The sequence below is a fragment of the Salvelinus alpinus genome, chromosome 26 (assembly GCF_045679555.1).
Source record: "Salvelinus alpinus chromosome 26, SLU_Salpinus.1, whole genome shotgun sequence".
Classification (NCBI taxonomy): Eukaryota; Metazoa; Chordata; class Actinopteri; order Salmoniformes; family Salmonidae; genus Salvelinus; species Salvelinus alpinus.
The window spans coordinates 4,155,121-4,180,252 of record NC_092111.1 but is presented as its reverse complement, the minus strand read 5'-3'; the positions used below and the strand labels follow the sequence as shown (position 1 = coordinate 4,180,252).

The 25,132-nt window shown below is 41.8% G+C and overlaps 1 protein-coding gene across 2 annotated transcripts in view; it reads right to left on the bottom strand.

Annotated features, from left to right (window-relative positions):
- LOC139554480 (zinc finger protein ZFPM2-like) overlaps positions 1 to 25,132 on the bottom strand; it is a 104,713-nt gene that overhangs the window by 37,168 nt on the left and 42,413 nt on the right. For both annotated transcript variants that reach the window (XM_071367293.1, XM_071367294.1), the window contains one exon: positions 20,252 to 20,376. In XM_071367293.1, coding sequence (XP_071223394.1) covers positions 20,252 to 20,376 — 125 coding nt within the window. The remainder of the gene's footprint in view (positions 1 to 20,251; positions 20,377 to 25,132) is intronic.

The window sequence follows — 25,132 nt, the reverse complement described above, 5'->3', positions numbered from 1 at the left end:
ACTGTTGCTACTCTCCCTAGGAGTGACCATCCTGCAAAGATGACTGCAAGAGCACAGCGCAGAATGCTCAATGAGGTTAAGAAGAATCCGAGACTGTCAGCTAAAGACTTATAGAAATTTCTGGAACATGCTAACTTCTCTGTTGACGAGTGTACGATACGTAAAACACTAAACAAGAATGGTGTTCATGGGAGGACACCACGGAAGAAGCCACTGCTGTCCCAAAAAAACATTGCTGCACGTCTGAAGGTCGCAAAAGAACACCTGGATGTTCCACAGCGCTACTGGCAAAATATTCTGTGGACAGATGATACTACAGTTAAGTTTTTTTAAGGAACACACAACACTATGTGTGGAGAGAAAAAAAGGCACAGCACACCAACATCAAAACCTCATCCCCACTGTAACGTATGGTGGAGGGAGCATCATGGTTTGGGGCTGCTTTGCTGCCTCAGAGACCTGACCTCAACCCGGTTTAAAATGCTGTGGCATGACCTCGAGAGCGGTTCACACCAGAATATTGAACTGAAACAGTTTTGTAAAGATGAATGGTCCAAAATTCCTCCTGACCATTGTGCAGGTCTGATCAGAAACTACAGAACACTTTTGGTTGAGTTTATTGTTGCCAAAGGAGGGTCAACCAGTTATTAAATCTAAGGGTTCACATACTTTTCCACCCTATACTGTGAATGTTTACACGGTGTGTTCAATAAAGACATAAACATGTATAATTGTCTGTGTGTTATTAGTTTAAGCAGACTGTGTTTGTCTATTGTTGTGACAGATGAAGATCAGAACAAATTTTAAGACCAATTTATGCAAAAATCCAGGTAATTCCAAAGGGTTCACATACTTTTTCTTGCCACTGTATCTAAGCCTTTATACTTAGGCATGAACAAATACACATATTTTCAGAAATGTATCATATCTGTAGTCATTACCTGATAATTTATCTATCCGTATTCATAAAAAATGCATAATTTCAACAGATATCCTTACATGATGTAATATTCATCCTCGTATGTCTGATCGAAAATGGGCTAAATCCAACTCATGAAATATCCAGTGGCCAAAAGATTTTACCTGTTCAGCCACTGAAAATCATCTTGCTTCTTCACATGAAGGTGACAAATCTGAGCAAACATTTGCACAATATTCAGTAGTTGTCACGTTCTGACCTTAGTTTCTTTTTTATGTCGTTGTGTTAGGTTGGTCAGGGCGTGAGTTGGGGTAGGCAGTCTATGTTCTTTTTTCTAGGTTGTTTGTTTTCTATGTGTTTGGCCTGGTGTGGTTCCCAATCAGAGGCAGCTGTTTATCGTTGTCTCTGATTGGGAGCCATATTTAGGTAGCCTGTTTTCCATTGTGTGTTGTGGGTGGTTGTTTCAGTGTTTTCACCATTCGGGACTGTTTCGTTTTTCATTTTGATTCTCTTGTTCTTTTTTTGTATTTTGTATTCATTCTATTGAAAGATATTATGGATACGTACCACGCTGCACATTGGTCCGATATTTCCTACTCCTCCTCAGACGAAGAGGACGAAAGCCGTGACAGTAGTAGGCTATACAAGGCATGGAAAGGCAAACATACTCATTAAATCCAAGTTGCTATTTCCAAAGCACATCTCTGCAGCATAGCAAATCCAGACCTCCAATCACAACACGTTCTCTAAAGATGCAAACTTAGGCCAATCTTTGCGAAAATGTCTTATTTATTTAAGAGAAAATAAAAGGTGCACTCTCAATACCCCTGTCTGCCCTGTTTGTTATGGAGGATGGATGCAATGGGTGCAGATTGGGTTGTCAGCAGCGGTCCATCGCAGTCCAGATCCAACATGGTGGTAGTGTTGGTCTGTGATCCACTCCAAACTGTCAATGCATAAATCATGAATCTAAATTGTGTCGATATTGCAAGAAAATGTTGTCATTTCAACATGTAGTGGAAAGCCTTCCCAGAAGAGTGGAGGAGCTAAGGGGGACCAACTCCATATTAATGCCCATGATTTTGGAATGAGATGTTCGACGAGCATGTGTCCACATACTTTTGGTCATGTAGTGTAGCTTCATATCTTCACAAAACACAGATATTTGATGTAAACAGTCAGTATTTATCGACATTAAGAGAGAAAATAGGATGTCACATATCTTATGATATTGAATGAGTCCTTATAGGAAATGTCCATGTGTGATATTCCGAGGAATCCTAATATCATATTTGTCTAAAAGACACATCTGGATTCAGGATTTGTCAGAATATGGTGCATGTCCACAAAACTGAAAACATGCATTGGAAATGGTCTGTATTCTCTAGAATATAAAAACACTCATGTAAAGATATCCCCTGATATGGACCCTTTTCGCCCTGAGCAGTACCTGTAATCTGGTTCAGGTTATTAATCAACCTACCAGGGTGTTTATAAACAGTACAGGAACTATATCATATACATGTATTGATGACATTTTTACCAGTGCTACAGAACTCTGCTCAAAGCTGTATCCATACCCATTGGATGTACTGACCATAGTATGACCCAGTGGCGATTTTAGCATGTGAATCTTGGTGGAGCAAAACAAAGTATAAATAAAAAGTGGGATGCATGAAAGCAAAGCTACTACACAGCACAACACTAAACGATACAATAATTGGAGTATAACATTGACAAACGGGGCCTACATAAAGCTGTCCAAACTGCAGTCCCACCATCTTACCACTGCTACACCTGGCTATCAGCGGAGCCTTGTCTGGCAGCGAAACAGTTCATTTAGGCTCATTTTCTGCATTTTAGAAAAACATACCTGATTTGGCTGACTTGCTAAAACAAATGTGGTTTCTAATGACATTTGAGATGTACAAAAAACTATGGCATAATGGGACGACAAGCGGATAAGAGGCAATCCATAATTTCGTTTAAGACATTAATGAGTGACTATTTGTTTAGCATTTTTGAAATGTACAGCGACAGAATCTCTGTACACCAAGTCAAAACGGTAGGATAAATAAAGGGGGCCTATAAGCAGACAATGAAAGTTCTTACAAAATTTGATGATTACAATTCTATAAAACAGGTTATAGGCTACATGTGCACCATCAAGTCAGAACAGTTGGCAAAATAAATATACCAAATTATTAGGGTGAGCACATGGGCTACTAACAGCTTACAACACAACATACACTTAGTATTACATTCTTAGGTACAGTATACATATCTCCCTGGCGTATTACATCATTTATATAGCAGCATACAATACATTTTTGGACTCAACTTGTTGTGCTCACTTGAACAGGAAGGTGACATGGCGGTCCTTCATGGGCAAATTTTGTCATCAAAGTCTGGAATTCTCCTGATTTATGGTGCTTTCAAGACAACTGGGAACTCAGAAAAAAACAAAGTCGAATCATAATGACGTCATTGATCTTCAGGTCGTAGCTCTAGAAAGAAGCCCGAGTTCCCGATTTACAATTCTGAGTTGGATGACCGTTCAAAACCTGTTTCCCAGTCGGAGCTAGTTTTTCCCAGAATTCCCAGTTTCTTGAACTCACTGAAGTCAAGTTTTCACAGTTCTGAGTTAACAGTTGTTTTGAGCGCGGCACAAATCATGCTTCATTGACAGCATGGCTAATGTTGAATGTTTATCATTTTAAACTGGGAAAAGAGACATTTAATCCCAGATTTGGGACCACACAGCCACTGCACTGAATAGCATGCTAGTGATTGCTTTGCAATGCTTGCAGTTAGCCACTGTCACTGATTCCTTCCAAACCACTCATCGTTGAATTTACGATTTCCAACTTGTTGTATAATGTTTATGTCCAATGGCCGATGAGCACCCGGTATGTTTTATCTATTATTTCTCTTCATATGACAAGGATTAAAAAGGATTTGCCAGAAGATTGTCGACTTGATTCATGTTGATAACTGCTAGCTAAGATTTTTAAAGTAGTGTCAACGTCAACAGTGAAGAGGCGCAAAGAAAAAGCCATATCTTAGATTAAGATGGGCAAATGAACACAGACACTGGACAGCGGAACTCCGCCTAGAAGGCCAGCATCCCGGAGTCGCCTCTTCAATGTTAACGTTGAGACTGGTGTTTTACGAGTACTATTTAATGAAGCTGCCAGTTGAGGACTTGTGAGGTGTCTGTTTCTCAAACTAGACACTAATGTACTTGGCCTCCCACTCCTCTTTCTATTCTGGTTAGGGCCAGTTTGCGCTATTCTGTGAAGGGAATAGTACACAACGTTGTACGAGATCTTCAGTTTCTTGGCAATTTCTCGCATAGAATAGCCTTCATTTCTCAGAACAAGAATAGACTGACGAGTTTTATAAGAAAGTACTTTGTTTCTGGCCATTTTGAGCCTATAATTGAACCCACAAATGCTGATGTTCCAGATACTCAACTAGTCTAAAGAAGGCCAGTTTTATTGCTTCTTTAATCAGGACAGTTTTCAGCTGTGCTAACATAATTTCAAAAGGGTTTTCTAATGATCAATTAGCCTTTTAAAATTATGAACTTGGATTAGCTAACACAACGTGCCATTGGAGCACAGGAGTAATGGTTGCTGATAATGGGCCTCTGTACGCCTATGTAGATATTCCATAAAAAAATCTGCCGTTTCCAGCTACAATAGTAATTTACAACATTAACAATGTCTACACTGTATTTGATCAATTTGATGTTATTTTAATGGACAAAAAATGACATTTCTAAGTGACCCCAAACTTTTGAACGGTAGTGTATGTGTTTTTCAACCTCTGCCATATCATGGATTCAGAGCTATCTATCTAATAGAACACAGAGGATTTTGTTCTCTAATGTTAAACATGTGTGGTGTACCACAGGGCTACTCTCTTGTGCCTCTGCTCTTTTCTATTTTCACTAATGACCTGCCACTGGCATTAAACAAAGCCTGTGTCTCTAAGTATGCTGATGATTCAACCATATACATGTCAGCAACCACAGCTAGTGAAATCACTGCAACCCCAAACAAAGAGTTGCAGTCCATTTTAGAATGGTTGGCCACTATTAAACTATTCCTGAATATCTCTAAAACTAGGAGCATTGTATTTGGTACAAATCATTCCCCAAGTTCTAGACCTCAGCTGAATCTGATAATGAATAATGTGGCAGTTGAGCAAGTTGAGGAGACTAAATTACTTGGTGTTTGTTGTAAATTGTAAACTGTCATGGTCAAAGCATATTGATTCAATGGTTGTAAAAGTGGTCTGTCCGTGATAAAGAGATGCTTTGCTTTTTATACACCACACTCCACAAAATAAGTATTACAGGCTTTAGTTTGATCGTAACTTCGTTATTGCCCAGTCATATGATCAGGTGCTGCAAAGAAGGACCTAGAAAAACGTATTCAATGTAATCAGAGGGATAATACCAATATTATGCATGCCAGTCTCTTGGCTTAAAGTAGAAGAGACTGACTGCATACATTTTTATTTTTATACAAAACAATATGTTGAAAATTCCAAATTGTTTGCATAGTCAACTTACACACAGATCTGTGACACTTATCCCACTAGACATGCCACGAAGGGGTCTTTTCACAGTCCCCAAATCCAGAACAAATTCAAGAAAATGTACAGTATTATATAGAGCCATGATTGCATAGAACTCCCTTCCATCTCAGATTGCTCAAGTGGAAAGCAAACCTGGTTTGAAAAACCAGATAAAGCATCACCTGACGGCACAACACCTCTCCCCTATTTGATCTAGATATTTTGTGTGTATGCACAGTATGTACTGATATGTAGGTTATGTGTAACATTTTACATGTATGTACACTGAACAAAACTATGAACACAACATGTAAACTGTTGAGCTGAAATAAAAGATCACAAAAATGTTCCATACACACAATAACTGTATTTCTCTCAAATGTGGTGCACAAATTTCTTTACATCGCTGTTAGTGAGCATTTCTCCTTTGTCAAGATAATCCATCCACCTGACAAGTGTGGCATATCAAGAAGCTGATTAAACAGCATGATCATTACACAGGTGCATATTGTGCTGGGGACAGTAAAAGACCACTCTAAAATGTGCTGTTTTGTCACAAAACACAATGCCACAGATGTTTCAAATTTTAAGGGAGTGTGCAATTGGCATGCTGACTGCCAGATAATTTTATGTTCATATATCTACCGTAAGCCGTCTCCAACATCATTTTAGAGAATTTTTGCTGACGTCAAAGTTGTGAACAGAATAACCCATGGCGGCAGTGGGTTTATGGTATGGGCAGGCATAAGCTACGGACAACGAAAACAATTGCATTTTATCGATGGCAATTTGAAGGCACAGAGATACCGGGACGAGATCCTGAGGCCCATTGTCGTGCCATTCATTCGCCGCCATCACTTCATGTTTCAGCATGATAATGCACAGCCCCATGTCTTAAGGATCTGTACACACTTCCTGGAAGCTGAAAATGCCCAAGTTCTTCCATGACCTGCAGACTCACCAGACATGTCACCCATTGAGCGTGTTCCAGCCAATATCCAGCCACTTCACACAGCCATTGAAGAGGTGTGGGACAACATTCCACAGGCCACAATCAACGGCCTGATCAACTCTATGTGAAGGAGATGTGTCGTGCTGCATGAAGAAAATGGTGGTCAAATGAGATACTGACTGGTTTTCTGATCCACGCCCCTACCTTTTTTTAAGGTATCTGTGACCAGCAGATGCATATCTGTTTTCCCAGTGAAATCCATAGATTAGGCCCTAATGCATTTATTTTAATTGACTGATTTCCTTATATGAACTGTAAATCAGTCAAATCTTTGAAATTGTTGCATGTTGCGTTTTATATTTTTGTTCAGTAATAGCTCTGTCCTTGAGCTGTTCTTGTCTATTAATGTTCTGTATTATGTCATGTTTCATGTTTTGTGTGGACCCCAGGAAGAGTAGCTGCTGCTTTCGCAACCGCTAATGGGGACTCTATTAAAATACCAAATACCTCGCCGGGCGGATCGTCAGCCGGTACCATGCTGCCTGCCTTTCTGGTGGAGGTGAGAGAAGCATCTATGACCAACGGAGGCTGTTCAGGCGTTCATGATCTCTATCACAGAGGAGTCTAAAGAACTTTGCTTTAAGCTATGGGATACCGCAGCATCGTCCTTACAGGATAGACCTTCAAAGCTGCTTGACTGCGGCTGTTCACATTTGTATTGATTATCCCTCAGTATCTATGGAACCTGATGCCTAATGCAGTATTGTATGTTTTCACTGGTCAAATAATGTTGAATTAGGATACTATAAACTTGAGAGTTGTATTATGTGTATTCAAAATGCAAAAATTCCAATGGATTTCTAAGAATAAGATGGACTTTAAACAGGAGGTACATTCCAATGTTGTCATCAAAGGAATCTTTCAAAGACATCTTGGACAGGACATGTAAGTCCAACGTTCCAGATTTGTGTCTACGTGAATATGACTGAGTGGGAATATGAGAGAGAGGGAGAGAGGGAGAGTGAGAACTCCACTGTAGTCCACTCTCCTCAAGTCCCACTGATTCTGCTCTTCCCAGCCTGGCTGAATCCTCTTTTCCTTATCAGGCCAGCACAGGCTGCATCGGCCTCTCCCTGCTCTGACAGCAGCGACAACAATGGGCCAGCGATACCACCGTGCTTCAGAGAGGGGAACCTGCCACAGGCGCAGATTACACACACACATACACACGTGGGTACACATGCATGCATGCACACACACACACACACACACACACACACACATATTCCAAACAAATACAAGCGAACATATTCTAACTTTGCAGAAATCAAAAAAATGTAAGTAAGTTGGTGGAATGATAGTCACAACGATTGTCTCCTACACTGAACAAAAATATAAACGCAACATACAAGAATTTTACAGATTTGACTGAGTTACAGTTCATATAAAGAAATCAGTCAATTGAAATAGATTCATGAGGCCCTCATCTATGGATTTCACATGACTGAGAATACAGATATGCATCTCTTGGTCACAGATACCTTAAAATTAAAGGTAGGGGCATGGATCAGAAAATCAGTCAGTATCTGGTGTGACCACGGCCCACTGTTGACCTCGTCACGGTATCTCTGTGCATTCAAATTGCCATCGATAAAATGCAATTGTGTTCGTTGTCCGTAGTTTATGTCTGCCCATACCATAACCCCACCGCCACCATGGGGCACTGTTCACAACGTTGACATCAGCAAACCGCTCGCCCACACAACGCCATACACACCATCTGTCTGACATCTGTCTGGTAGGGTTGAAACGGTACAATTGAAATCTGGATTAATCCGTGAAGACCACACTACTCCAGCGTGCCGGTGGCCATCGAAGGTTAGCATTTGCCCATTGAAATCAGTTACAACGCAAAACTGCAGTCAGGTCAAGACCCTAGTGAGGACGATGAGCAGACAGATGAGCTTCCCTGAAACAGTTTCTGACGTTTGTGCAGAAATTATTTAGTTGTGCAAACCCACAGTTTCATCAGCTGTCCGGGTGGCTGGTCTCAGACAATCCCGCAGATGAAGAAGCTAGATGTGTTACACGTGGTCTGCGGTTGTGAGGCCGGTTGGATGTACTGCCAAGCTATCTAATACGACGTTGGAGGCAGCTTATGATAGAGAAATTAACATTACATTCTCTGGCAACAGCTTTCGTGGACATTCTTGCAGTCAGCGTGCCAATTGCAGCTTATACATATTATATACATTTTACAGACAGAGTACATTTTACAATAGTTATCTTTTGTTTGTTTTTAGTCCCATCCTTAAGCTACCCTCAAGCCCTCCCATCTCCTGAGACCATCCAGTTTTTCTGTTTGCCATATTATTTTTCAACTGTACTGTGATACAAAAGTTCCAAACCTACTGTATATACATTTTACGGACACAGTATATTTTACAATAGTTATCTTGTTATTTTTAGTCCCACCCCACCCCACCCCTCAGCTCCACTCAACCCCTCCCATCTATCTCTGAACACCATCCAGTTTTGATTTCTATTTGCCATATTTTTAAACTGTGCTGTGATGTTTTAGAAAAATTCTGAACCTTTCTGTTCTTATAGTTTCTACAGATTTTAAATTAAAGATAAAAAATTTTGCTAAGTTATTATATTATTGATCGATTGACTATGAATTTTTAAATCACCCAGCAGAGTTAGCTCCATGTAAATGGTGCAATTCTTCAACCATTCGCAGCAAAATCTGCAGAGCTGGGATGGTTGTATCCCTCATATATATATGAGGGATACTGTCACGTTCTGACCTTAGTTCCTTTTTTTATGTCTTTGTGTTAGGTTGGTCAGGGCGTGAGTTGGGGTGGGTAGTCTATGTTCTTTTTTCTAGGTAGTTATATTTTCTGTTTAGTGTCTGTTCAACTTGCAGAACTGTTTCGTTTTCTCCTCGTTGTTATTTTGTGTAGTGTTCAGTTTTCAATTAAATTATGACGAACACTTACCACGCTGAATTTTGGTCCTCTTCTCCTTCACCAGACGAGAATCGTTACAGAAACACCCACCAACAAAGGACCAAGCAGTTTGGGAACATGGACTCCTGGACATGGGAGGAAAGTTTGGACGGCAAAGGACCCTGGGCACAGCCGGGGGAGTATCGCCGTCCGAAAGAGGAGCTGGAGGCAGCTAGAGCAGAGTGGCGACACTACGAGGAATTGGAGCGAGGTAACGGGCACGAGAGGCAGCCCCAGACATTTTTTGGTGGCACACGGGTAGATTGGCGGACTCAGGTAGGAGACCTGAGCCAACTCCCCGTGCTTACCGTGGCGAGAGAGTGACTGGGCACGCACGGTGTTATGCGGAGAAGCGCAAGGTGTCCCCAGTGCGCACGCATAGCCCGGTGCCCTACATCGCAGCTCCTCGAATCGGCCGGGCTAGAGTGGGCATCGAGCCAGGAGGGATGATGCCGGCTCAGCGCATCTGGTCTCCAGTGCGTCTCCTCGGCCCGGGGTATACTGCACCAGCCCTACGCACGGTGTCTCCAGTTCGCCAGCACAGCCCAGTGCGGCCTGTTCCAACTCCCCGCACTTGCCGGGCTACAGGGGGGATCCAGCCAGGACGAGTGGTGCTAGCTCTGCGCTCGAGACCGCCAGTGCGCCTCCACGGTCCAGTGCATCCGGTGCCTCGGCCAAGGACAAGGCCTCCTGCATGTCTCCCCAGCCTGGTGAGTCCTGTTCCTGTGCTAAAATCTAACCCTCCTGCATGTCTCCCCAGCCTGGTGAGTCCTGTGCCTTCTCCCAGAGCCAAGCCTCCAGTGATGATCCATGGCAAGAAGCCTCCAGTGATGGTCCAGGGCACGAAGCCTCCAGTGATGATCCATGGCAAGAAGCCTCCAGTGATGATCCATGGCAAGAAGCCTCCAGTGATAATCCATGGCACGAAGCCTCCAGTGATGGCCCAGGGCACGAAGCCTCCAGTGATGATCCATGGCAAGAAGCCTCCAGTGGTGATCCATGGCACGAAGCCTCCAGTGATGATCCATGGCAAGAAGCCTCCATTGACGATCAATGGCACGAAGCCTCCTGTGATGATCCAGGGCACGAAGCCTCCTGTGATGATCCATGGTACGAAGCCTCCAATGAGGATCCATGGCACGAAGCCTCCGGTGAGGATCCATGGCATGAGGCCTCCAACGAAAGACGTCAGTCCGGAGCCTCCAGCAACGCCTTCTAGTCCGGAGCCTCCAGCGTCGCCCTCTATTCCGGAGCCTCCAGCGACGCCCTCTAGTCCGGAGCCTCCAGCGTCGCCCTCTAGTCCGGAGCCTCCAGCGACGCCCTCTAGTCCGGAGCCTCCAGCGACGCCCTCTAGTCCGGAGCCTCCAGCGTCGCCCTCTAGTCCGGAGCCTCCAGCGTCGTCCTCCGGTCCGGAGCTGCCAGAGCCGCCCGTCTGCCCTGAGCTGCCGGAGCCGCCCGTCTGCCCTGAGCTGCCGGAGCCGCCCGTCAGTCAAGAGCTGCCGGAGCCGCCCGTCAGTCAGGAGCTGCCGGAGCCGCCCGTCAGTCAGGAGCTGCCGGAGCCGCCCGTCAGTCAGGAGCTGCCGGAGCCGCCCGTCAGTCAGGAGCTGCCGGAGCCGCCCGTCAGTCAAGAGCTGCCGGAGTCGCCCTTCACTACGGCGCTGCCGGAGTCGCCCTTCACTACGGCGCTGCCGGAGTCGCCCTTCACTACGGCGCTGCCGTAGTCGCCCTTCACTACGGCGCTGCCGTAGTCGCCCTTCACTACGGCGCTGCCGGAGTCGCCCTTCACTACGGCGCTGCCGGAGTCGCCCTTCACTACGGCGCTGCCGGAGTCGCCCTTCACTACGGCGCTGCCGGAGTCGCCCTTCACTACGGCGCTGGCAGCATCATGTTGTGCGGGTGCCTCGCTGCAAGAGGGACTGGTGCACTTCACAAAATTGATGGCATAATGAGGTAGGAAAACTATGTAGAAATATTGAAGCAACATCTCAAGACATCAGTCAGGAAGTTAAAGCTTGGTCGCAAATGAATCTTCCAAATGGACAATGACCCCAAGCGTAATTCCAAAGTTGTGGCAAAATGGCTTAAGGACAACAAAGTCAAGGTATTGGAGTGGCCATCACAAAACCCTGACCTCAATCCTATAGAAAATTTGTGGGCAGAACTGAAAAAGTGTGTGCGAGTAAGGAGGCCTACAAACCTGACTCAGTTACACCAGCTCTGTCAGGAGGAATGGGCCAAAAATCACCCAACTTATTGTGGGAAGCTTGTGGAAGGCTACCCGAAATGTTTGACCCAAGTTAAACAATTTAAAGGCAATGCTACCAAATACTAATTGAGTGTATGTAAACTTCTGACCCACTGGGAATGTGATGAAAGAAATAAAAGCTGAAAGAAATCATTCTCTCTACTACTATTCTGACATTTCACATTCTTAAAATAAAGTGGTGATCCTAACTGACCTAAGACAGGGAATTGTTACATGGATTAAATGTCAGGAATTGTGAAAAACTGAGTTTAAATGTATTTGGCTAAGGTGTATGTAAACTTCCGACTTCAACTGTAAATAGGCCCGTTTTAATTTTGTCTGGCTTGCCATTCCAAATAAAATTGAATATTTTTTGCTAATATAATTTAAAATACTAGTCGCTCGGTGTAGGCAAGGCCATAAGCAAATAGGTAAGCTGGGACATGACTAAAGAGTTAATCAGGGTGATTTGTCCACAAATTGACAGGTATTTTCCTTTCCATCGTAACAATATATTATCTATTTTTGATAACTTTGTAATAAAATGTGAGAATTTCTTTCTTTCGGGATATGAATACTTCACCGTCAGACCATTTTATTGGTAAACTACCCCGCCCCCCAAAAATTGTGATCCAATACGTAATATAGAAGATTTTTCATAATTTGGTTATAATCCAGAGAGTTTAGAAAAGGTATCTAGGTCTATATTGTGGAGGGATCTAAATTGTGGATTTAAAAGAAAACATGAATCATCATCCTACAATGACACCTTTTTTTTTTTAAGCCCTAGATTTCTAGCCCTTTGATATTATTGTTGGATTGGATTTTAATAGCTAACATTTTGATGGCCATAGTAAATAGATATGCCGATAGTGGATAACCTTGTTTTGTTCCTTCTGACAGTTTAATACTTAATGATAAGTAGCCATTATTTACTATTTTACATATAGGGTTACTATACATAACTATAAGATATTCTCTAAAGTGGAAATATTCCAGTCGTACTTCCCAGATTTTTCATAGTGTTCTATTGTTTCCAGTACTTGTCCTATATTATCTCCAATGCATCGTCCATGTAAAAAAACGTCTGATTAGTATGAATAATATCTGACAATCCCTTTTTAATTCTATGGACTATGCATTTTGCAAAAAAAAATTGCATCACAACACTGAATTGTAAGTGGCCTCCAACTGTTAAAATGGACTGGATCTTTATAATTACCACTTGGTTCTTTTTTCAGTAATAATTAAATCAGACCATATTATTGAGTATCTGATTATCTACCATTTTTATAGGAGTGGTTAAAACATGCTAATTAACGGTATCCTGAGTACATAACAAAAGGTTTGGTATATCAAAACTGGTATGTCATACAGACCTTTCCCAGACTTAAAGGCTTTAATTTAATCAAGAAGTTCATCCTCTGTATGTTGGCCTTCACATAAGTCTTTCTGTACAGTTGTTCATTTTACATTATTTAATAGAAAAAAAATCCTTAACTTCGATTAATGGAGATGGAGGAGACTGAAATTAAAACATATGCTTAAAATACTTTGCTTCCTCTTCCAAAATCTAGTTTGGTGAATCATGGGTGACTCCGTCATTTGTAACAAGTTTCAGTAAATTATTTTTGGTAGCATTTCTATGTTAAAGATGAAGTTCTATGTTAAACATCCAGTTTGCTTTATTTTTATAATATATTACATATTATTATTTTTCCTCTAACGCATTCTGTGCCTCTAAAACTGCATTGTTGGTTAACGGCTTGTAATTAAGCATTTCACGGTAAGGTGTTGTACACCTGTTGTATTCGACGCATGTGACAAATACAATTTGATTTGATATTGGTACAGCTTTTATTGGTATCTATCTGTACTGCTATTCCATCTATTTTTTATTAATATGCCAAGAAGGCCAGTATCCAGGAGTCACCTCTTCACTGTTGACGTTGAGACTGGTGTTTTTCAGGAACTATTTAGTGAAGCTGCCAGTTGAGGACTTGTGAGGCATCTGTTTCTCAAACTAGACTCTCTAATGTACTTGCCCTCTTGCTCAGTTGTGCACCGGGGCCTCCCACTCCTCTTTCTATTCTGGTTACAGGTTGTTTAGGCTGTTCTGTGAAGGGAGTAGTACACAGCGTTGTACGAGATCTTCAGTTTCTTGGCAATTTCTCAAATGGGATAGCCTTCATTTCTCAGAACAAGAATAGACTGACGAATTTCAGAAGAAAGTCATTTATTTCTGGCCATTTTGAGTCTGTAATTGAACCGACAAATGCTGATGCTCCAGATACTCAACTAATCTCAAGAAGGCCAATTTTATAGCTTTTTTAGTCAGAACTACAGTTTTCAGCTGTGCTAACATAATTGTAAAAGGGCTTTCTAATGATCAATTAGCCTTTTAAAATGATCAACTTGGATTAGCTAACACAACATGCCATTGGAACACAGGAGTGATGGTTGCTGATAATGGGCCTCTGTACAACTACAGTGGGGAGAACAAGTATTTGATACACTGACAATTTTGCAGGTTTTCCTACTTACAAAGCATGTAGAGGTCTGTAATTTTTATCATAGGTACACTTCAACTGTGAGAGAAGGAATCTAAAACAAAAATCCAGAAAATCACATTGTATGATTTTTAAGTAATTAATTTGCATTTTATTGCATGACATAAGTATTTGATACATCAGAAAAGCAGAACTGAATATTTGGTACAGAAACCTTAGTTTGCAATTACAGAGATCATACGTTTCCTGTAGTTCTTGACCAGGTTTGCACACACTGCAGCAGGGATTTTGGCCCACTCCTCCATACAGACCTTCTCCAGATCCTTCAGGTTTCGGGGCTGTCGCTGGGCAATACGGACTTTCGGCTCCCTCCAAAGATTTTCTATTGGGTTCAGGTCTGGAGACTGGCTAGGCCACTCCAGGACCTTGAGATGCTTCTTACGGAGCCACTCCTTAGTTGCCCTGGCTGTGTGTTTCGGGTCGTTGTCATGCTGGAAGACCCAGCCACGACCCATCTTCAATGCTCTTACTGAGGGAAGGAGGTTGTTGGTCAAGATCTCGCGATACATGGCCCCATCCATCCTCCCCTCAATACGGTGCAGTCGTCCTGTCCCCTTTGCAGAAAAGCATCCCCAAAGAATGATGTTTCCACCTCCATGCTTCACGGTTGGGATGGTGTTCTTGGGGTTGTACTCATCCTTCTATTCCTCCAAACACGGCGAGTGGAGTTTAGAGCAAAAAGCTCTATTTTTGTCTCATCAGACCACATGACCTTCTCCCATTCCTCCTCTGGATCATCCAGATGGTCATTGGCAAACTTCAGACGGGCCTGGACATGCGCTGGCTTGAGCAGGGGGACCTTGCGTGCGCTGCAGGATTTTAATCCATGACGGCGTAGTGTGTTACTAATGGTTTTCTTTGAGACTGTGGTCCCAGCTCTCTTCAGGTCATTGACCAGGTCCTGCCGTGTAGTTCTGGGCTGATCCCTCACATTCCTCATGATCATTGATGCCCCACGAGGTGAGATCTTGCATGGAGCCCCAGACCGAGGGTGATTGACCGTCATCTTGAACTTCTTCCATTTTCTAATAATTGTGCCAACAGTTGTTGCCTTCTCACCAAGCTGCTTGGCTATTGTCCTGTAGCCCATCCCAGTCTTGTACAGGTCTACAATTTATCCCTGATGTCCTTACACAGCTTTCTGGTCTTGGCCATTGTGGAGAGGTTGGAGTCTGTTTGATTGAGTGTGTGGACAGGTGTCTTTTATACAGGTAACGAGTTCAAACAGGTGCAGTTAATACAGGTAATGAGTGGAGAACAGGAGGGCTTCTTAAAGAAAAACTAACAGGTCTGTGAGAGCCGGAATTCTTACTGGTTGGTAGGTGATCAAATACTTATGTCATGCAATAAAATGCAAATTAATTACTTAAAAATCATACAATGTGATTTTCTGGATTTTTGTTTTAGATTCCGTCTCTCACAGTTGAAGTGTACCTATGATAAAAATGACAGACCTCTACATGCTTTGTAAGTAGGAAAACCTGCAAAATCGGCAGTGTATCAAATACTTGTTCTCCCCACTGTATGTAGATATTCCATTTTAAAAAATCTGCAGTTTCCAGCTAAAATAGTCATTTACAACATTAACAATGTCTACACTGTATTTCTGATCAATTTGATGTTATTTTAATGGACAATTATTATTTTTTTTCTCTCTTTCAAAAACAAAGACATTTCTAAGTGACCCCAGACTTTTGAACGGTAGCGTATATTATGTCAGAAAAAGTCAGTTATAAATGATTCTGTCCTGGTTAAAAACATGTTGTCATCCAATGGGCTTTGATTAAATTTGCAAAATCCTCAAACATGGAAATTCTGTAAGAGTAATGTATATGACAATTATCTGATGGTCTGACCATTCTGTCCTTTATCAACACTTTTTAAACGTTTGGTGCCAGCGAGAATGACATGTATATCTCACTAGGTCAGGATATTTAAGCCTCCATATATCCAGTAGTTCCAATATATCCATGACATTCGAGATTTCCTTAAGTGCATAAGAGTGATGGTTTGTAGTGTGATTTCCTTCAAGATCCATTGAGGTATTTAAAACTGTATTATAATCTCCCACCTTAATAATATAGTCTTGTATTGCTTGTTGTAGGCTTGATAAGTTACAATATTATATAGATTTTCAAAGAATAGTGGATTATCATTATTTGGACCGTATAGATTAATGAGACAAATCTGTTTATGGTCCAATAACATATTTTAAAGAATCATCTACCTTGCGGATCTGTTTGAACAACTTGCACATTCGGATCAAAATTATTGTTAATTAATATCATCACCCCTTTTGAGTTTCTTTGCCCATGGGATAAGTATATTTAGACCCCCTCCCCAGGCCTTTTTCCACACAACTTCATCTAAAATAGTGGAATGAGTGTCCTGTAAACAATAGGTACTATTTTCCTTTTCTTTTAGCCAGGTAAATATGGATCGTCTTTTCTTATCTTCTAAGCCAGTGGTTCCCAAACTTTTTATAGTCCCGTACCCCTTCAAACATTCAACCTCCAGCTGCGTACCTCCTCTAGCACCAGGGTCAGCGCACTTTCAAATGTTGTTTTTTGCCATCATTGTAAGCTTGCCACACACACACTATACGATACATTTATTAAACATAAGAATGAGTGTGAGTTTTTGCCACAACCCGGCTCGTGGGAAGTGACAAAGAGCTCTTATGTGTGTTGTCCTTGTTAATGCAGACAGAGAAGAGCTTCTCTTAATCATAGCCTCAATTTTCTTCCGCACATTGAATATAGTTGTGAAGAGTCCCTGTAATCCTAGATTCAGATCGTTTAGGCGAGAAATAACATCACCCAGATAGGCCAGTCGTGTGAGAAACTCATCATCATGCAAGCGGTCAGACAAGTCAAAATTATGGTCAGTAAAGAAAACTTTAAGCTCACCTCTCAATTCATCAAAAATGTGTCAATACTTTGCCCCTTGATAACCAGCGCACTTCTGTATGTTGTAAAAGCGTTAAATGGTCGCTGCCCATATCATTGCATAGCGCAGAAAATACACGAGAGTTCAGGGGCCTTGCTCTAACAAAGTTAACCATTTTCACTGTCGTGTCCAAAACATCTTTCAAGCTGTCAGGCATTCCCTTGGCAGCAAGAGCCTCTCGGTGGATGCTGCAGTGTACCCAAGTGGCGTCGGGAGCAACTGCTTGCACACCTGTTACCACTCCACTATGTCTCCCTGTCATGGCTTTTGCGCCATCAGTACAGATACCAACATGAGCAGCAGCTACGTTTGGCTACATACGGATCGTTAGTGGAATTCCTGCGAGAAAGTAACGGTAATGTGATTGGATGTTAATTATTTGACTAGGCTACCTGCATTTGACATTGTGTTGTTATTTCGCTGAACACTAGATGGTTGAATTTTATTTTTGGCAGTGAAACGAGGCTACTCAGGCGAGAAGAAAACCTCACCCATCACCTGTTGGAAAATATAAATGGACTGTTTGAAAATGTGAAGAAAAACAATGTGAATCACATTTTTATTTGGCGGCAAGAGAAGACTTGAGGTGTGAATGCATATACAGTTGTAGCTGTTTGAGCATGCATGCAAAACTGAGCAAGAATGGGGAGATTTGATTAACCAATTTCAAATCCTAGCTGATGGAGTTCAAATACACCCCCCTACCCTGAAACACACACACGCTGGTCCCCAGTTGTGACCATTTCCCCAAACATCTCTGTGCAGTCAGACCTTTTGATTATTTTGTGCTACCAGGGTCACAATAATTTTCCCGCTCTCTGATTGTCGTAGTGTGACCCCCCTCTCCATGGTTTACAGCAGCTAGTGTTGCCAGCACTACCATTACCTGGGTGGGGGCACCCCATCGGAATTCTCACCGGCTGGGTACACGTTCATCAATGTTCTCATTAGCAGCTTTGAGAAATTCCTTATACGTTATGCTCACCCATCTAGGGGCTTTGGCCTCGTTGGACCAACACTGCCAGGCAGGCTCAGACTCTTGAGGGGGGCAGTGCTGTTTTAGTGAGTTTCTGGTCTTTCTGTCTTGGCTGCGTATAGGCTACTTGCAGTAGGCCTATAAAAAAGATAAGGACTTCCCCTGAGTGTGTGGGTCGCTCAGGTGGGTGTATAGGGTTAGGGACTGTTCCATCATGATAGGACAATAAATACATAAACTATATTTAGAATTTCCTTTAAAATGTTTATCCCATATCTGCACAAAATTGAATGCTCTCTCTGCCACAACACCTGCTCGCAGACACGCACACATGGGCTCTGGCATTTGCAACCATTTTTCTTTTTCACTCACTTAACTCCACACTTTTCCAAACACAAAAACACACACCCCACCTTCCATCACCAAACACCCGCACATACCCACATACTGTGCCTTCTATGTCCTCTGTTTGCTGTGTTTTTATCCCTACAATGTTGATTTCTACCTAACTTCTGGCTTTTAAGTACTTTTGTGGTCCAGTTCCTTATATTTGAAGATTCCTTATATTTATTCTAATGCTGTCTTATATCTATTTATAAATACTAAGAATAGAATGTTGAATACTAATTATTTTTACAGCATTCCCTATCTTGAATGGTATAGTGTATTTGCAGTTTATTTTTGTATCAATTGTTGTATTTTATTGTTTTTCAGTTGTTGTTTTTTTACAATCCCTACCATGGATAGTATTGGGTGTTCCATTATTCGACTCCTCTATGGAAACTTTGCATTATTTAGAATAGCCATGGAGAAGTGATTGGTGTCTCGGAAGAGTTGATTATCAGTGTACAGTTTATCGACTACGAGAGCTACACGTTTCCCTTTAAGTCTATTCACCTTGAAGAATGGGTACAGAACTTTGCGCCGTTCTGCAATTTCCTCCAGAACTGATCATTCATTCTTATTTTCATGCCAGCGAGTCTTTTGCCCGGGCTTTTAACCATTATTTTATGTTTAAAGAATGCACATTTGGCAACGATTGGGCACTCATATCTCTGTCCAAAACAGGGTACTTGTTCGAGTTTGATTTTGTCAACAGTATCGCCTGGGATCTGTAGTGCTTTAAAAAGGAATTCTTTCAACACACTTTCAGGATCTTCACCCAATACCAGATATTCTTGCATAGATTGAGTCTGTATTCCAAGTAAGGCTTCTCTCAGAAACATTCTCTCCTCTTTAAGTTTCTTTAATGTCCGTTTCAATAGTACTGACCTTTAAGCTTGTTGGTTTCTTTCTACATTGTCACAGCTTTTTCATCACTCATTTCGAGGCTCGCCGTCATCGCTTTGCTTACAAGTTCAAGTACACCCAACTTATCATTTATTGATTTTAGCAGGTTGGTTTCAACTCTTACCGTACCAGGTGGTGAAAAGCATAAATCATAGGTGTCTGTCGAGGAATCTCGTAGTTTTCTCTTGGAGTTTGGTTCTCCGTTTTTTCCCTGTTTCCTCTCCAACATGTTTTGGCCTTGACTGTGTTTGTAATATTTATCAATAAACTTCTCTCGCCTTTTTGGGGAGTTATTATCCAGCTTGAATGCTATTGCCCATGAGTAAATAGATCAGTATAGTACTACTATTTAGTCAGTTTTAGATATTGAATATTGCAATTTCTCATGAGGCATTTTGCACCGCCATCTTCAGTCCGCCATCTCTGTCCCTCCAGTGTCACAGTATTACTTAAGTCACCTGTGTAATGATCATACTTTTTAATCAGTTTATTGATATCCCACACCTGTCAGATGGATGGATTATCTTGGCAAAGGAAAAATGCTCACTAACAGGGATGTAAACAAATTTGTGCACAACATTTTTGAGAAATAAGCTTTTCGTGCATATGGAACATTTCTGGGATCTTTTATTTCAGCTCCTGAAACATGGGGCCAACATGCATTGTATATTTGGACCCATCCAAATATAGTTGTCATATCGTTCATATCACATCTCCAGAACATAAACAGTGTTCATTATTGAGTAGCCTACCATGTAACTTCCTGCTGTGGTCATTTCGATCTTCCCCTCGAAAGGACCCCATGTGATGCCCACAGGAAGTGCCTGGCGAGAACGTGTCTGCCACTCTGTACCGTCATAGAGAATCTCCAGCTCTCCTATAAAACAGAGCACAATCTGTATTTAGATTATTGATTAACATTCAATCATGACTCAGCTTGAGTTCATAATTCTTTAATAAAAACTGTTTTCTACTCCATAGTATCTTAATGAGGCACCACACCACTGCAGTAGCATTTTCAGTCAAAGAGAGTACTAGTGTATGATAGTCTTTGGTACACTCTTAGAACAAAAGGTCCTATCTAGAACCTTAAAGGGTTCTTCAGCTGTCCCCATGAGAGAACCCTTTGAAGAACCCTTTTTGGTTCTAGGTAGAACCCTTTTGGTTTCAATGTAGAAGCCTTTCTACAGTTATTCTTACCGGGAACACAGGTAGAGAACATTTAGCTAGAGAACATTTCTCACAATGTCCCTTCAGTGTATTTCAGGATGACTTCCTTCCTCATCATACTGAACACCACCACCACTATCAACATCATCACTGAGCCCCTCTTCCCTCTGCAGTCAATTAACAGATCATAAACTTCACTAAAGCGACTCTCCCTAGCTTCGATCCTTGATGACCTAGTTGTCTCTTTGATTAGGCTTTAGCCCCAGCAGTTTGACAGCCAACAGATAGTGTGGACTAAGCCTCTTTGTCCATCCAGTTTTGATGTGAATAGTGGAGGAGAGTGTTGGGAGTTGAGACGGAATTTCAAATAGCTGAGGGCTATTGGCTATCTTTTCTAGTCCTATTCCTAACCATGATCTTGGAGTTGATAGTTTCTCCTGTCTTTTTTCGTTGGACAGAGCGAAAAGCGTTGGATATTATTGACAATTTAAATTTATTTTGGGAACATCCTCAGCTCTTAAAACGGGACAGGTTGCACCCAAACAGGAGAGGAACTAGGATGCTGAGTGCTAATATCGAAGAGGTACTACAAAAATGACGGGATATCAGTCGTTGCCCGCAACAGGTAACCCTCATTGACTCTTGTTTTAATCCACGTCCTCTTTCTAAGGCATAGGCCTAATGGTTCAGTTCTAGGCAATCTTGTATCTATTCCAATTCAAGCCTACTACATGAGATTTTCGAATATTTTCTAAATGTACTTGCTAAACATGGCATGTACGTATTTGAAACTCCTTCTGATCTGAAATCCCACACCTGCGGCATTGGACTGATTCACGTAAATGCCAGAAATTGTATTTAGAAAATGTATTTTATTGTAACTCTGGCTTCTCAAACGAAGGTGGACATGGTTATAACTGAACCTTGGCTAAAGAAGTCTACGCCAGACTCTGATTTGTCTCTGATTGATTATAATGTTTTTAGATCTGACAGAGTTGGCAGAGGAGGGGGTGTCGCCATATACATAAAGAGCAACTTAAATGTTTCTGTATCCATTACACCCTCTGTCCCTAAGCAATTTGAATGTGTCTTAAATGTGGCCCTTGGTAATAATGCCCATCTGATGCTAGCAGGAATTTATCACCCTCCTTCGGCCTCCTTATGTGCTATTAACAAATTGTCTGACCTGCTGTCTAACTATGCTAAATCCGAATAATTAACAGTGGGTGGTCTTATTCTGGATTGGTTGATGCCAGTATCTGATCGGCTGAAAGATATTTGTATTGAGCTAAATCTAACTCAGCTGATAACTACTCGCCTCAACTTTAAAGACTCTCTTAGATATTATTCTAACACAGATATTATTCTAACACCAGTCTCAACGTCAACAGTGAAGAGGCGACTCCGGGATGCTGGCCTTCTAGGCAGAGTTACAAAGAAAAAGCCATATCTCAGACTGGACAATAAAAATAAAAGATTAAGATGGGGAAAATAACACAAACACTGGACAGAGGAACTCTGTCTAGAAGGCCAGCAACCCGGAGTTGCCTCTTCACTTTTGACATTGAGACTGGTTTTGCGGGTACTATTTAATGAAGCTGCCAGTTGAGGACTTGTGAGGCGTCTGTTTCTCAAACTAGACACTCTAATGTACTTGTCCTCTTGCTCAGTTGTGCACCGGGGCCCCCCACTCCTTTTTCTATTCTAGTTAGAGCCAGTTTGCGATGTCCTGTGAAGGGAATAGTACACGGCGTTGTACGAGATCTTCAGTTTCTTGGCAATTTCTCGCATGGAATAGCCTTCATTTCTCAGAACAAGAATAGACTGACGACTTTCAGAAGAAAGTTCTTTGTTTCTGGCCATTTTGAGCCTGTAATCGAACCCACAAATGCTGATGCTCCAGATACTCAACTGGTCTAAAGAAGGCCAGTTTTATTGCTTCTTTAATCAGGACTACAGTTTTCAGCTGTGCTAACATAATTGCAAAAGGGTTTCCTAATGATCAATTAGCCTTTTAAAATGATAAATTTGGATTAGCTAACACAACGTGCCATTGGAACACAGGAGTGATGGTTGCTGATAATGGGCCTCTGTACGCCTATGTAGATATTCCATTAAAAGTCAGCCATTTCCAGCTACAATAGTCATTTGCAACATTAACTTCTTATGGCTGAAGGGGCAGTATTGAGTAGCTTGGATGAAAGGTGCACAGAGGTGCCCAGAGTAAACGGCCTGCTCCTATGTCATAGTTGCTAATACATGCATATTATTATTAGTATTGGATAGAAAACACTCTGAAGTTTCTAAAACTGTTTGAATTATGTCTGTGAGTATAACATAACTCATATGGCAGGCAAAAACCTGAGAAGTTCCACTTCCTGTTTGGATATTTTCTGGGGGTGCCAGATTTTCAACCAAGCTCTCATTGAAAATACAGAGAGATATGGATGGGTTTTCACTTCCTACGGCTTCCACTAGATGTCAACAGTCAATAGAACTTTGTCTGATGACTCTAATGTGAAGGGGGGCCGAAGGAGACAGGAATGAGTAATCACTTCCATGAGGTGCCCACGCATTGAATTGGCGCGTTCATGTGAGAGGGAGCTCCGTTCCATCGGTCAATTGAAGTCGATGTAATTCTCCGGTTGGAACGTTATTCAAGATGTATGTTAACAACATTCTAAAGATTGATTCAGTACATCGTTTGACATGTTTCTACTGACTGTAACTGAACTTTTGGACATTTCGTCACGTTATAGTGGACACGCTTTGAGACTTTGGTTAGGGAGTTTGGTAAACAATTCGAAAGTAGCTAATTGGACATAAATAACGGACATTATCGAACAAATCAAGCATTTATTGTGGACCTGGGATTCCTAGGACTGCATTCTGAATTTGGCTATTGTTCTGAGCTCCGTCGTAGATTATTGCATGGTTTATTTTTCCGTACGTTTTTTTTTAAATCTGACACAGCGGTTGCATTAAGGAGAGGTATATCTATAATTCCATGTGTATAACTTGTAATATCATCTACATTTATGATGAGTATTTCTGTTGAAACGATGTGGCTATGCAAAATCACTAGATGTTTTTGCAACTACTGAATCTAACGCGCCAATGTAAACTCAGATTGTTTTATATAAATATGAACTTTATCAAACAAAACATGCATGTATTGTGTAACATGAAGTCCTATGAGTGTCATGTGATGAAGATAATCAAAGGTTAGTGATTAATTTTATCTCTATTTCTGTTTTTTGTGAAAGCTATCTTTCACTGGAAAAATGGCTGTGCTTATTGTGGTTTTGTGGTGACCTAACATAATCGTTTGTAGTGCTTTCGCTGAAAAGCATATTTGAAATCGGACACTTTGGTGGGATTAACAACAAGATTACCTTTAAAATGGTATAAGACACATGAATGTCTGAGGAATTTTAATTATGAGATTTCTGTTGTTTGAATTTGGCGCCCTGCACTATCACTGGCTGTTGTCATATCGATCCCGGTAGCGCGATTGAAGCCATAAGAAGTTAATAATGTCTACACTGTATTTCTGATCAATTTGATGTTAATTTAATGGACAAAAAATGTGTTTTGCTTTCAAAAACAAGGACATTCCTAAGTGACCCCAAACCTTTGAATGGTAGTGTAATTATTCAGACCCCTTGCTATGAGACTTGAGATTGAGCTCAGGTGCATCCTGTTTCTATTGATCATCAGAAGTTTCTACAACTTGATTGGAGTCCACCTGTGGCAAATTCAATTGATTGGACATGATTTGGAAAGGCACACATATCTGTCTATATAAGGTTCCACAGTGCATGTCAGAGCAAAAACCAAGCAATGAGGTCGAAGGAATTGTACGTAGAGCTCCGAGACAGGACTGTGTCGAGGCACAGATCTGGGGAAGGGTACCAAAAAACTTCTGCAGCATTGAAGGTTCCCAAGAACACAGTGGCCTCCGTCATCCTTAAATTTAAGAAGTTTGGAACCACCAAGACCCTTCTAAGAGTTGGCCGCCCGGCCAAACTGAGAAAGCGAGAGAAAAGGGCCTTGGTCAGGGAGGTGACTAAGACCCGATGGTCACTCTCACAGAGCTCCAGAGTTCCTCTGTGGAGATGGGAGAACCTACCAGAAGGACAACCATCTCTGCAGCAATCCAACAATCAGGCCTTTATGGTAGAGTGGCCAGACGGAAGCCACTCCTCACTAAAAGGCACATGAAAGCCCGCTTGAAGTTTGCCAAAAGGCACCTAAAGGACTCTCAGAGCATGAGAACCAAGATTCTCTGGTCTGATGAAACCAAGATTGAACTCTTTGGCCTGAATGCCAAGCGTCACGTCTGAAGGAAACCTGGCACCATCCCTACGGTGAAGCATGATGGTGGCAGCATCATGCTGTGGGGATGTTGTTCAGCGGCAGGGACTGGGAGACTAGTCAGGATCGAGGGAAAGATAAATGTA